This window comes from Tyto alba, unplaced genomic scaffold (assembly GCF_018691265.1).
Source record: "Tyto alba isolate M040663 unplaced genomic scaffold, T.alba_DEE_v4.0 Super-Scaffold_40, whole genome shotgun sequence".
Lineage (NCBI taxonomy): Eukaryota > Metazoa > Chordata > Aves > Strigiformes > Tytonidae > Tyto > Tyto alba.
In genome coordinates, this window is record NW_024881316.1 from 10,311,976 (window position 1) to 10,325,464 (window position 13,489).

The following is a 13,489-nucleotide window of genomic DNA, read 5'->3' on the forward strand; positions in this document are numbered from 1 at the left end:
CACACGTATACTTGTAGTTTAAATTAACATTATTAATTTAAGAAGTGTCAGTATTGTTTTAAGGGGCCAGGTGTATTTATCTTCTGATCATTTTACCATTCATTAAAACAGAGCTCTTCGTTTATGGATTTCAGTGAAAGTACATTTTTGTGCAGTGAGACTCCTAGAATCACTTATTCACTCTTGAGTTGAGCAAAGTTCTGATTTTCACAAGAACTGTAAATCTGAAGGACCATTTGTCTCCAAATGTTTTGTATGTTTTGCTGAACATGTAGCTTGTAGCAACAGAACAGGCCACTTCTTCCCCCATTGCTTTTATTTAGATTTTGTCAACTTTGAAGGATTCAAGTGTTTTGAGTATCATTTGAGTGTCTGATCTTCTCCAATGTTTAAAATGCTGTCATTTGAATCTTTCAGGGAGCCTTTGTTATTACAACTTTGCCTGCCACTATCAATTTGTTTTACTATCCAAATGATTTACTTTATGTGCCCAGCTGAAGTATCACTTACATTGCATTTCTTTTACCTGCTACAGGGGGAACTTCAGTGAAGAGCTAAGCATGTGTTCAGATCTAGTTCAGCTTCTAGCTTTTTCTCTGAAGTTGACACCAGCTGCTTCTCACCAGCTATCTGGACTGTGGCACTTGTTACACCTTAATGAAGTAAGAACAAGGTTTAGTTTAATTAGCCTTGCAGAAGTTTTCAACAGACTCTTCAAAATAGGTATATCCCTGCAAAATTTTTGACATGCAGTTTTTCTACCTGTTCCTGACAATCTGTTCCTTCTTTTAATAAGAGAGGGTATTAACTGTGAGCCTGAAAAAAAGGTAACTAAAACACATTAAAACATAAATAAAACACTATGAAGTCTAAATAACATAGTTTTATATGATATAGTTTTGGTACTCTGTTGTTCCATTCATCCATCTGTGACTTCACGGAAAATGAAATTGATTCAATGACAGGTGCCAGCCTGGTTGTATCTATGTATTCAAAGTAATTTTATGATGAAAAATACTTGCCTCTATTCCTGTGCTTCAATTTTGTTCAAGTCTGTGTTGCAAATCAAATAATTGACTGAGACAATTATTGGATGCATTTTTCTGTAGAGCATTTAATATGTCAGAGAAATTTTGATTGGTTAATATGATGCAGCAGTAGTTGTGTTTTCACAAAGTTCAGTAAATCAACAAGTTCAATTTAAATGCTTTGGAGCAAAATATTGGATAGCTGTATCTGTTTTATGCTTCTGCAACTTCGTGTTTTGTAACAAAAGGTTGCACAGTTGCAGACTAGAGGCTGTATTCTGAAAACTTGCTCTGTAAGCATGCTGCAGATTTCACGCACAGGAGGCAGTGCAGACCTCAGGAGGTGTACTCCTTGAGATGCAAGGAAACTCTATGTGAATTTCAAAAGGATCGTGGGGAATATCCTGTTCTACCCCCTACTGAAAAACAGTATCATACTCTTTTTTTCATGTGTGTGCGTGTGCTTGATTTTCTTTTGCTCCCTGTAAATTATTCTTAGCTCTACGTTTTTTTTCTCTCCTTAGATACCCCCTGAAGAAATGTCCCTTCTGTCATCTCAACTAATTAATGCTGCATTAGCATCCTTCTGGAGCAGTACTTTCACCACAGACCCAGACTACTGGTTGACTTGGAGGCCACTACCTATAACAGAGGAAGAGAACTTTTCTAAATCACATATTAACTCTTCTATGAAGGTTTGTCTCGTCTGACCTAATCAAACAACTATGCTGAATACTCTTTTAATAAATAATTCAACAGCTTTCTAAAGCAATACTGTAAGTTCTAGCACAGTCAATGCAAGTTGCATCTGAACAATCTAACTCTTAATCTCTTAATTTAGGGCCCAGGTGTTTTGACCCGAGCCGTTTTCTCAAAGTGCTTCTTTGAAATTCTAACTAGCAGCAGCAAGACAAGCCAGTGGGATGTGAGTGGGCTTCCTGTTCTGTCATCATCCCATGTGACACTGGGAGAATGGATGGAGAGGGCACAGCAGCTTCACGAAGTCACCACAGCACTGTGGACCAACCTGGCTGTCTCTTCAATAGCAGATTTTAGGTATTAAGACCTCTCTTCCACATATATGTTATTTAAATCAAGCATGCTTCAGAAGCTTGCTTACCATGTATAAACTTTTCTCATTCCTTTGCCTCCAGACACACAGATGCTAGACTACAAGGAATAATGCTAAGCAGACAGCTCTCTGCCTTGGTAGATTTGGTTCCAGTGGATCTTCAAGAAGAGTTTTTGGAGTGCTGTGAGAAGCTCTACCTCAAGGATCCTGTTGCATATGAGTACCTTCTCAAGATACTTAGATGCATCACTGATCAGGAGTTACTTCCTAAAGAATTCCTGTTTCTCCTGCTCACTTGCTTGCAGCAGTTCTTTGGGGAAGGGCTTAAGGAGTTACCAGAGACAGCTTGGCGAGGAAGCCTCTGGGTGAATATTGGTTTGGTGCAGATTCAGGTGTGGCTTCCACAGACCAGGTTTGATCCGGCTGTTAAAAGAGAATACAAGCTCAAGTATGCAAAAGAAGAGGTGAGTGTGGAGCTGAGTCAGCTTTTACCTCTGTGATGTGTAACATTAACACAAAGGAGTTTGGCTTGTGTCTTCTTGGGAAAATCTTTGGTCATCATTTTTAAACTATACAGTTAGAACTTCTTTTAATGTCCAAGAAGATGATGTGCCTACTTGGTTGCCAAAACCAGAACCTCAGAGAATGGTTTATTCTTTCTTTTTTAGTTATACCAGCTGGAGTGTGAATGGAAAACAAATGATTTCTCATTCCAGCTGCATACTGGAAAAAGTATAGAAGATGAAGCGGTCAGCAGCTGTATTCATCCCCATCTCAGGTAACATCTGGGACACTTAACTGTTCTCTCTTAGACTGGAAATTTCATCTTTTGGTGCTTGGGCTCCAAAGCTTTTCTCCACAGCTTTACAATTTTTGTGTTGCTCTGTAGAAATAAGGGTTGCTGATTTTAAAGTATCAATTTTCATATTGAGGTGGTAAAGAAAAATACAGAAGCTGTTCTGTTTACTTGCAGTGACTAAGGAATTGTCTGTGCACACTTTGTACTGCTCTAGATAGAACAATTCAAGTAGTGACCTTTGTATCTTGGTAAAATTGAAGCTATGCCCAGAAGTAAAAATAAAGCCATACATCTCGATTACTGTAGTTTCATTAAAAAGTGACAATGTTACCGACAAATTGAAATGAGGTGGAACTTACATCTGTCACTGCAGCTCTTCAAGGCCTTGATAGACGCCAGTGCTATTTTGCAGAGTTCTTGGACTGACTGTACTGGGTAGAAATCTCCAGACGTGTATTTTAGCAACAGCTTTTGCCTGTGGTGCCCTGGATGAATTAAATATCTTACCACATAGAGTACAATGCTGACATTCAGAATTTGTAGCCATTGTTTTGTTATTGGGTTGGTTTTCTTTATCTGAGGAACTTGTGGAGGAAATTTTAAGTGAACAGAGATTTCTCCATTGTGCATGTTTCCAGATGTTTCTTGTACATGGAGTTAAAAACTGGGTATTATTCACGATTTTCTACTGTTATTGGAAGCTTTAAATTTCTTTATACACAGAGTATCTGATAGTTCTGTGCTATGGCTTAAAGAGAGCAATAGTCATTGAAAGCAAGTTCTGAATGGCTGAGTTTTACCAAATGCTTCCAGTAATACTACATTTTCCTTAATGCTCACAGAACTGTCAGATAGCAAGCAAAAAAGTAATTGAAGGTTATTGAAGGGCAGGGGAGCTTGGGGGCAGAGAGAAGTGCATGTGTATTCTATACAGGAGTCGCTTCTTGTGTTTTTTCCCTTATTTGCTGTTTCATGCAAACTAGCAGAATATTTCTGATGAATCTTTTTATGTAGCTGTTATGTTAGATATCTATAAACATGTCTATATGAAATATGTTTATATGTCTAAACTGGTCGGTTTTTTTTCTTAACAGACTGTTGCATGAAAGAATGCAGAGATTGAAGGAACAAATAAGCAGTCTTTCCAGAAAAAAGGCCTTCAGGCCTCCAGCTCCACCCTATGATTGCTTATACCAGGAGGCTTACCAGTACATCAACAGCATAGCACGGGTTTCTTCAGTCCAAGATCTTTTAGCCCGCCTTCTACAGTTCCTCCATGGGGAAAGACCTAAATCACTCCAGGCAATACAAAACCTGTTAAATGAAGAAGCATCTTGGCAGCAATCACACCATCAGTTTAGAAAACACCTGGCAGAGGAGTATGCTGTATTCCCTGATGCCATCATTCCACTGCAAGCTGCAATCTTACAGCTGCAACATGGCATGCGATTAGTGGCTTCTGAAGTTTATGCAGTGCTCAGAAGTTTTGTGCATCCAGCTGATCTCACCAACCTCCTCACTTCTCTGTTGACATTTCCTTCGGTTGGCCATACCTTCCCCACTTACTTAGCTCGTGCAGAAATTTTATGCTCAGTGAATTCAGTTGAGGTCCTTCATGGACTTAAAAGGTTTTCTCTGAAGCACTCTGAAGGAGAATCTGAGGGAGCAGAGCAGACTTGCCCAACTCTGGAACAGCTCCTAGTGAATGCTTTGTTGCATCTTCGATGCCATGTACTGTCTAGAGGAGAAATGGACCAGAAATCTCTGCAGCTTTTTAGACATCTGTGTCAGGTAACATCTGAATGCCAGTGTCCAGGATTCTTGCACTGAACTACCTTGTCCCCTGTACAAGACAGACATGGATCTGTTAAAGTGGGTCTAAAGGGCCACAAAAGTTCAGAGGGCTGGAATACCCCTCCTGTGAAGAAAGGCTGACGGAGTTGGGATTGTTCTGGAGACATTATTGTGGCTTTTCGGTGTATCAAGGGGACATACAATAAGGAAGGAAAGAGGCTTTTTACCAAGGCTTGTCGTGACAGGATAACGGTGCGACAGTTTTAAACTGAAAGGGTAGATTTAGATTAGACGTAAAGAAGAAATTCTTTACAGTGAGGGTGGTGAGACACAGGCACAGGTTGCCCAGAGCAGCTGTGGCTGCCCCCTCCCTGGAAGGGTTCAAGGCCAGGCTGGACGGGGCTGGGAGCAACCTGGGCTGGTGGAAGGTGTCACTGCCCATGGCAAGTGGGTTTCGACTTCAATGATCTTTGGAGGTCTCTTCCAACCAAAGCCATTCTATGATTCTACCATGATAATTTTCGGTATAATGTTCTTATTTTTTTTCCAATTAATTGATACAAGATAATTTTAACATAATCTGAAATGCTGGATTAACTTGTTAGATTTTATCAAAACACAAAATCATAGCCTGTAACGGTTACCAAAGATTTTATTTATTAAAAAACCCAGCAAAACCCCAAGCCACATGGAAGAAGTCAAAACTAAACTTTGTAGAGAGTTTCTTTTTAAATGCTTAAGAAAGGAGACTAGAACTTGGCCAAATACTCTGTATACTGTTTTATGTACTTTTTCTCACTGGTTGGTTGCGAGCACTTCACAAATCTTCCAAGTTTGATGGCTTTGATTTATAGGCTATAGAGGAGGAAAAAGCCAAACAAGATAGATGCAGCCCCTTTAATGAAATATGGGGTGATTTTAGATGTTAACTTGTGTAAATGCATGCTGATTTGTGTTTCCTTAGGCAATTATAAATGAATGGGATGAACAGGAACGCCGTGCCCGGGAGCGGGAGGCAATGGAACGCAGTCTGTACAGATACAGAAGTAAAAGTCATGGGAAAGGACGGAGTGAAGAAGAGCAGGAAGAAGAAGAATTTAGGAGAAGATTTCCTTTTCATGAAAAGGTAACAACTGTAACTCTATAAAAAAACACAAAAATCATACCTGAAGTAGTTCCTGCAAATACATGCTATAAGTAAAACAAGATGAGGAATGAAACATTTTTTCCTGCAGCAAAAAGAAAAATGTGAGGTAGATTTTGATAGAAAGGTATTTTAAATACTGTGCTTTTAGTTTAATAGACCTTCTGGTTGTAGGAAGTTTTCGGAATTAATTTCCAGAGTATAACTGTACTGTGGCTTGGGTGAATAATCCCAAATTACATAACTGAATGACAATATAATTAACTATTTGTTATATGTCCTGGTTTGGGCTGTAATAGAGTTAATATTCCTTTTCAGGGACTAGAATAGTGCTGTGTTTTGGATTTAGCTTTGGGTTTGGTATGAGAAGAATGCTGATAGCACACTGATGTTTTCAGCTGCTACCGAGCCTTCAAGGACTCTCCGACTCCCCACGTCCTGCCCGTGTGCCAGGGCACAGGGAGCAGGGAGGGAGCACGGCCACAGCACCTGGCCCAAACTGGCCAGTGAAATATTCCATATCATGGCACGTCATGCTCACTGTATAGAGGAGGGGTGGTCGGGAAGGGGCTCGCTCTCTCTCTCTCGCTTCGGGGATTGCGACTGTGGGATCTTGGTACCTCGGGGTCGCTGGCCGGGAACGGGCTGGGGATTGGTCAGCGGGTGGGGAGCAATTACGTTGTGCATTGCCTGTTTATATATTTCTTTTTTTTTTTCCTATTATCGTCATTGTTCTCGTTTTATTGCCATTATTAAACTGTTCTTATCTCAGCCTGCGAGTCTCCCTTCACCCCTCTAATCCCTCCCCCATTCCCAGGTGGGGAGGGGGAAGGGAGGGTGACCAACTGCGGTGGTTGGCTGCCAACCAGGCTCAAACCACGACATTATAAAATTCTGGAATTTGATTCATTTGGCAAGTAAGGTTGACTGAGGTTTTATTACTTGTGAAGAAGGCTAATCTTGATTGAATAAAGCTGAGAGATCACTTTTTTCAAGTTTGACTGGCCTGCATTACTGAACGACTTTTGAAGCGTGTCTTCACCGAGGACCATTATGCAGTACAGAAATCCATGAGACAATTATGTGTGTCACTGGGTTGTTAGGATGTAACAGTTCAGGTCTGCAAGCGATCAAACAGCACTGAGGTGGTTTATCAGTAGATATGACTGCTTCTGCCTTTTTTTTTTTTTTTTTGAAAGAGGTTTAGTTGGCAGCAGCTTAGGGATCACAGTACTACAGTCTTGCCTGCTGTGGTTGTGCCCTTAATTGTTCTGTTCATCTGTGTTCTGTTTCAGACTGACACTGGAGCTGTGAGGCAGGAGGTGTATCTATATAGTGCTAGCTCCAAATCATTAGCATACTGTTGCAATACCAGAAAGTACAAAAATGGAGGTGGGGAGAGGAGGCATTAAAGGAAGACTTTGTAACTGACTTTTGATTACCATGTAATTCTGCAGGACTTCGAAGATATCACAGCCCAGCCAAGCCTAGAAGAAAAAATGGAAACTGAAGAACCATCAGAAGACCAGCTGGAAATTGATAGAGCCCTTTTGTCCAAGAGCTCTATGCAAACAGTGATGATGGTTCATCAACAGTTGTGTTTAAACTTTGCTCGATCCCTGTGGTATCAACGGAGTTTGCCTGCTCATCAGGCCAAACATTATTTCAGTACATTTATTTCCTGCTATCAGACTGGTGCATGCCTGGTGTCGCAATTTTATCCTTTAATTGGTAAGATTCTTAGCAATATTTCAGATGTGCAGGTTTAGCTTTGTAGTGATTTGGTTCAAATTAATGGTTATTGTAGGTCATGAAACAGACCTATTATGGGAAGAACCTGCAAAACTGGATTTTCTTTTTCCAAAGAATTTGCCCTATGTTCAGAATTGTCTTGGTAGAATGCTTTGATTTTTTTTTTTTAAAACTCTATACCGTTTAAGAATAAATTGAGTACTTCAAGTGAAATTTTGATCACTTGGATCTACATAATCCTGTGGAAGGTGATGTACTTGCAGAAATTTCCCAGAAGTAAATTTTTCTATGACGTTTATAAAAGAATTGGTTTAAATGGAGCTTCTATAATTACAAAAAAAAAAAAAAGTAGTCTTTGGCTTTTTTACCCTGAATTTTGGCACACTGAAGTGTAAATTGTTATAAAAATATGAGAGACCTTGGGATCATCACTTCTCAAAGCAGAGCTATACTTCAGATCTAACCTAATAAATGTAGATGTATGCAGTTATGAAGAAGCCAGTAAGGGCTGCTGTTTTCACAGTAACTTATTTTTGCATTCATACCTGAGCTATAATATATGTGATTTTTTTTTTTTTTTTTTTTTTTTTTTTTTTGGTTGGATTACTTTTTCACAGAGCCTTGGTACTAATTCTGTAGAAAATAATCTCCTTGATGTGAATTTATGCACAGATGAACAGTGGTCTTCTGACAGGATCACAGCCCACCTTTAGGATGCTGGGTTTACTTTTACATGAAAATTTGTTAAAATAGAGAATGTGAACTTTAAATATGTCTCTTTTGTTCCATACTCCCATCTCATTGCTTGTGTGTGGCATAGTCTTACATCCTTCCAATATATACCATGCTAAGCCTTGGGATACAGGGAAAAAAACACCAAACTTCATCCATTCAACTGAAAAAATAATTAATAGTATGTGTGATGTCTTCCCTTTTTTTTGCTTCCTAGGTGCTGAAATGAATGATAATCTTTTGGGAAGCCAACTTTTAGTTAGCACTCTTCTTCACAATACCTTTTTTGAGGAATTAACTTCAGATCTTCTGCTGCAGCAAGATGGCCCATATGACTTCTACCAGCATCCTAATATTCAGCAAGTCAGACAGTGCCAACCTGTACTTGATAGTTTTGCTAAAGAAGTAAATGGGCTACTGCAGGAATGGCCAGAACATCCAGTTCTTGTGCAGGTAAAAATGCCTTGGCAAATGTTTGGGGAAAACCAGAGCATTTTAGAATTGCATTTCTGTGTAAATATGTGTATAGATATGCATAGACGTGTGCATGTATACACTTGCCTAGATGTCGTCTGTATTACTTAGGTAAATGTTTTGAAGTCATTCCTGTTTGCTCTTAAGAGATATAAGGTACTGTTAGCTGTTCTTTTTTAGCTATGAAATGTTAAGTGGTATTCACTGCCTACTCTGATCTTATACCTTTAAGCAATCTTCAATCTGCCATACCTAAAAGATTCTTGAGGTCTTTTGCTGTTTGGGTTCCTGTGTGTTTTGTTTTTTCCCAATTTTTTTTTTTTTTTTTTTCATAGTGCTTTGAAATGGATCTCTTTTGTCCCACTTACGGGCCTGTGTGGCCCTCAGGTTACGTTTCTTACAATAATGCAGAAACTCAGAATCAATTGGAACTCTTTACGTTAGGTCATTTGTGCTCCTTTCCTCGAGTGCACTGGCCTTCACTGAGCTACTAATGAGCTCATACTAAAATGAGGAAGCAATTTAAAATTAAAAAAAAAAAAAAAAAATCTCTTGCAGAGGAGGGTTATGCTAATACAAATTAGCTTAACTTCATGGTGACTCCTGTTGAAGATCAGTTACTATAGCTTGAATACTTGTTTTTTATTCTGCAGCTGTTAGTTGTAATGGACAGAATCCGGAGTTTTCCACTCTCTAGTCCTCTCTCAAAGTTCCTGAATGGCTTGGAAATTCTTCTTGCAAAGGCACAGGTAAGAAAAAAGCTAAAGGAAACTTTTATTTTCTCTTTTATGCTTCCTTATTTATATTGGTGCCATGATAAAAAAAACTGAAAGCTGTCTGCTTGCCAGGATCTGAGGAAGGGAACTTGCTCCATATCTTCAGTTTAAGGAGTAGAAATATACTCCAGAGTACTGCATGAGTCTTACCGTGCAAGACTCATTTCTGGCTTTGTATAAAGGTGAACTTTTTTTTTTTCCAGGACTGGGAGGAAAATGCTAGTCGAGCTTTGTCCTTGCGAAAACATCTTGATTTGGTCACACAACTGATTATTCAGTGGCGTAGACTGGAGTTGAAGTAAGAAATGTCCTTCTCTACTGCTTTTTCCTGGATACCATAAGCTTCTGTCTCTGTACGAAGACATTTTCCATTGCATAATTCACTTAATCATGGAACACGCTTGTGTGTGTGTGTGGCTGTCCTAGTAACAATGTGGGGGGGGGGGGGGGGAAACCAAAGTAGCAGCTGTACTGGCTCAGAATGAGCACGTCCAGCCCATGGTGACCCTGTGTATATGCCTCAGGAGGAGTAGAAGCAGGACAGATAACTACAGGACTTCATTCTGATATCTTCCCAGTGTCATTCTGTTTTCATCCTAGAGTTTACTGATGAGCCTGCCATGTTTTGTCTGTTTAACAACCTCCACTAAATTTTCCTTAAAAATTATTGTCCAGTCTCCTATTAAGACCATGCAAGATTTTTATATCCACAGTATGCCATGATCAGGAATTCCCCAAGTCTGCCTCAAATTTTGTGAAAAGAAACTTGTGAACCTGGCTCTGCCTGGTTTTGTTTTATCATTTCTAGTTCCTGCATTTCTTCTCTCACATTTAATAATAGTGGCAAGGCAGTGATCCTCAAGAGATGATTGTGTATATTAAGTAGATGTGCAGATTATTCCATCCTGTAAAATTTTCCTCTAGTTTAATAGAAACAGAGAATAGAGTTTATGATTTTTTGGAGCCCAAACTACCCATAATATTTTTGCCTTTTTTTTTTTTTCTCCTCTTCCCTTCCTTATTGTTTCCAGTTGCTGGTCAGTAAGTTTGGACAATATTATGAAACAGCATGTAGAGAAATCCACAAAGCACTGGTTCTCAATCTATCAGATGGTTGAGAAGTATGTTCAAGAACAGACAGGGGTAAACACAGAAGGTAAGTGCTGCTCTTGTATGAATGTGTGATGCAGTTCAAGCAGTTATGAAGGATGCATAATTAAGGTCCTAAATGCCAGAGTTTGACAGTGCACTTTCAGGTGTAGTTCTTGTACCCTTTGCCTACAATAAATTCCATGACTGTATAGGGTCTTCCATATAGAGTGAACTTCGCTTAGTAATTATTTCTGGAACCACCTGTGTCTCACAGGGCTAACACTGTAGGTCATGTAAAGAAAAGATATATGTGTAAGAGCATCTAAGAGAAAGTAGAACTGTGGTAACTGTAGATCATGCATATATAAACATTTCAAACAGATTTGGAGGGTAGGAGGCCTCCATCTGCAGTTGGAAAAGGCATCTTTTTTTTTTACCTGCACAAAAACATAATGCATATCCCAGCTGAACTGCTTTTAACATTCTGTATAAAGCCTAAAGAATTCTTACAGTTAGTATGGTTTGGTACATACTGCTCTTAGCATATCTCTCCACAGGTATTCACATTATGTAAATTAGGGGAAAGAATATAGCTCTCAGTCCCTTGCCTGCCCAAAATATAATGAAATTCTAAGGATGAAAGTAGCATCCTCTGGCATATGAGGCAAGGTTCTTCCAATCTCATGATTGCTTAATGCACTTACTTGACAAGCTTCATATCCTTGGCTTCTTTTACATCTCCAAGTGGACAGCATGTCTTCTGTAGATAATGCTCTAAAGACTATTCTCTACCAGATTCTTCCAAGATCTATTTCTGCCTTGATGATTTTGAGGAGTTAAGGAAGTGCCAGTGACTAATCCGTGGTATAGCATATCATGACCGAAAAAGCCATTTGTTCACAGAGAATAACAAGAGTTCTTTGAATACTTAATGCACTCTGAAATTGGACATACAGAGACCAAGGAAGCCAGCTATCTTACTGCTGCCTCTCTTGTCCCTTCTTCTTTCTTCCAGTGTGGTGTTTTTGGTTTTACTTATTGTTAAATTAGAATTCTTCCCCTTCCCCCTGCCCCTTTCCTAATAGAGACTTGATATTTAGTTGGAAGTTTACAAAGAGCAGACAATAATTTTCATGTAGAGAGGTTTTCTTGTTTTCTCCCCATTCTAAATTTCTGGTGCAATGTTCAGACACTGAGCCAATGGATCTGAAAACGCTGGTCAGCACATTACAAGCTTTCATCGAAGGATCCACACTGGGAGAGTTTCATGCACGACTTCAGGCACTACTGGTTTTCCACTGCCATGTTTTGCTGATGCCTCAAGTAGCCGAAAAGGGTAAGTTTTTAGCATTACATATATTGAGTCTCTTTACAGCCTGACAATCAGGTATTCAGGACTTCCCAAAGAGATCATTAAGCTCATAAATACAACACAAGGCTATGCTGCTTTTTTTCCCATTTTCATGAAGAGTACTCTTAGTCAATTTATGCCATCTTTTAAACCACCCTGGATGCATTTCTCCTCTTGAGGAATATCATGTTTTAAAAGCAGCTTGTTATTTTCTGTCCCTTCCAGACATTCTGTGCAGCATCCTATGGAATCTATACAATTATTATAAGCAGTTTTCAGAGTGTATTGAGACCAGAATCACTGAACTTCGCCAGCCTATAGAAAAGGAACTTAAGGTAAAAGGAAGCTTCACTCAGACAATATATTGATCTAAGCAAAGGAACAGTGGAACAGATATTTGAATTTGTATAGAATAGCTCTGTTGGCCACTGAAATTGCTACTATACTTCACATTTTCTTTGGCAAGAATTTATTTCTGAGGTGGGGGGTTGGTTTAAGACTTTAATGTTTGGTCAATCCCGTTTAGCCATGGAGGTTTCTACCCACTAGTGAAGCCCCTCTGGATTATTTTGCTGTGCTTCAGTTTTAACCGAAACACATATATTAATATAAGAAGATGCCTATGCAATAATTTGCTCGTTTACTAAAATGTCTTGCATTTTAAGACCACCAGATCATCATAGCTAATCAGCTTTAAAGATCATCTTTTATATGCAGATACTTCGTTGCATTTATATAAGTAATCCTATTGATTATTTATTTTCCTAATAGGAATTTGTGAAGATTTCCAAGTGGAATGACGTCAGCTTCTGGGCTATAAAACAATCAGTTGAAAAAATACGCAGGTAACTCAGAGCTTGGAATTAAGCTCCGTATTTGTAACCTTCCTTCTTCCCTTTGGCGTTAAATTTGAATGCAGGAATGTTTCTTCCACTCATAACACAGTGAAAACATTTATTTCCAGCAGCTGAGAGATTTCCAGGATTATAAAACCCAGTAACATTTTTGCTTTCCTCGGGTGATTAGGACCCTCTTTAAATTCATGAAGAAGTTTGAAGTTGTTCTGGATGAGCCATGTCAGCCTGCCTTGGTGGAAATTGGTAAAGAAGAGCAGCTGGACTGCTTGCAAAAGCAAGAAGAATCTGAGAACAGAGAGACCAAAGTTCAGAGATTGAACAACACATTAAGAAAAATTCTGTCTGCTAGAACAGATGTTGCCAAGGTGACTGTATTCTTTATTCTAAGTGTGAGAGGGATATTTTCTCTATTCTTATCTACATGTTGCTTTTCACTGATATATGCAGAAAAATCTTACATAAATGCCAAATCTTTTGAATATATCATCAACTTTTTGGTCTAACTTGTGTTCAGTGTTAAGAAACACTGCAGATGGGTGGGAATGCAGCATGGAAAGACAAACGTATTCTGTAGTGATTTAGCACATTATCTGTGCTCTAAAATAGAGATGATGGCAG

At 39.0% G+C, this 13,489-nt stretch overlaps 1 protein-coding gene across 2 annotated transcripts in view; it reads left to right on the forward strand.

Annotated features, from left to right (window-relative positions):
* Positions 1 to 13,489, forward strand: part of MDN1 (midasin AAA ATPase 1) — a 101,394-nt gene that overhangs the window by 60,431 nt on the left and 27,474 nt on the right. For both annotated transcript variants that reach the window (XM_042802987.1, XM_042802988.1), the window contains exons 58-73: positions 536 to 662; positions 1,553 to 1,723; positions 1,870 to 2,084; positions 2,183 to 2,564; positions 2,769 to 2,878; positions 3,994 to 4,690; positions 5,658 to 5,819; positions 7,295 to 7,568; positions 8,539 to 8,774; positions 9,449 to 9,544; positions 9,775 to 9,869; positions 10,603 to 10,727; positions 11,853 to 11,999; positions 12,240 to 12,349; positions 12,786 to 12,859; positions 13,041 to 13,236. In XM_042802987.1, coding sequence (XP_042658921.1) covers positions 536 to 662; positions 1,553 to 1,723; positions 1,870 to 2,084; positions 2,183 to 2,564; positions 2,769 to 2,878; positions 3,994 to 4,690; positions 5,658 to 5,819; positions 7,295 to 7,568; positions 8,539 to 8,774; positions 9,449 to 9,544; positions 9,775 to 9,869; positions 10,603 to 10,727; positions 11,853 to 11,999; positions 12,240 to 12,349; positions 12,786 to 12,859; positions 13,041 to 13,236 — 3,217 coding nt within the window. The remainder of the gene's footprint in view (positions 1 to 535; positions 663 to 1,552; positions 1,724 to 1,869; positions 2,085 to 2,182; positions 2,565 to 2,768; positions 2,879 to 3,993; positions 4,691 to 5,657; positions 5,820 to 7,294; positions 7,569 to 8,538; positions 8,775 to 9,448; positions 9,545 to 9,774; positions 9,870 to 10,602; positions 10,728 to 11,852; positions 12,000 to 12,239; positions 12,350 to 12,785; positions 12,860 to 13,040; positions 13,237 to 13,489) is intronic.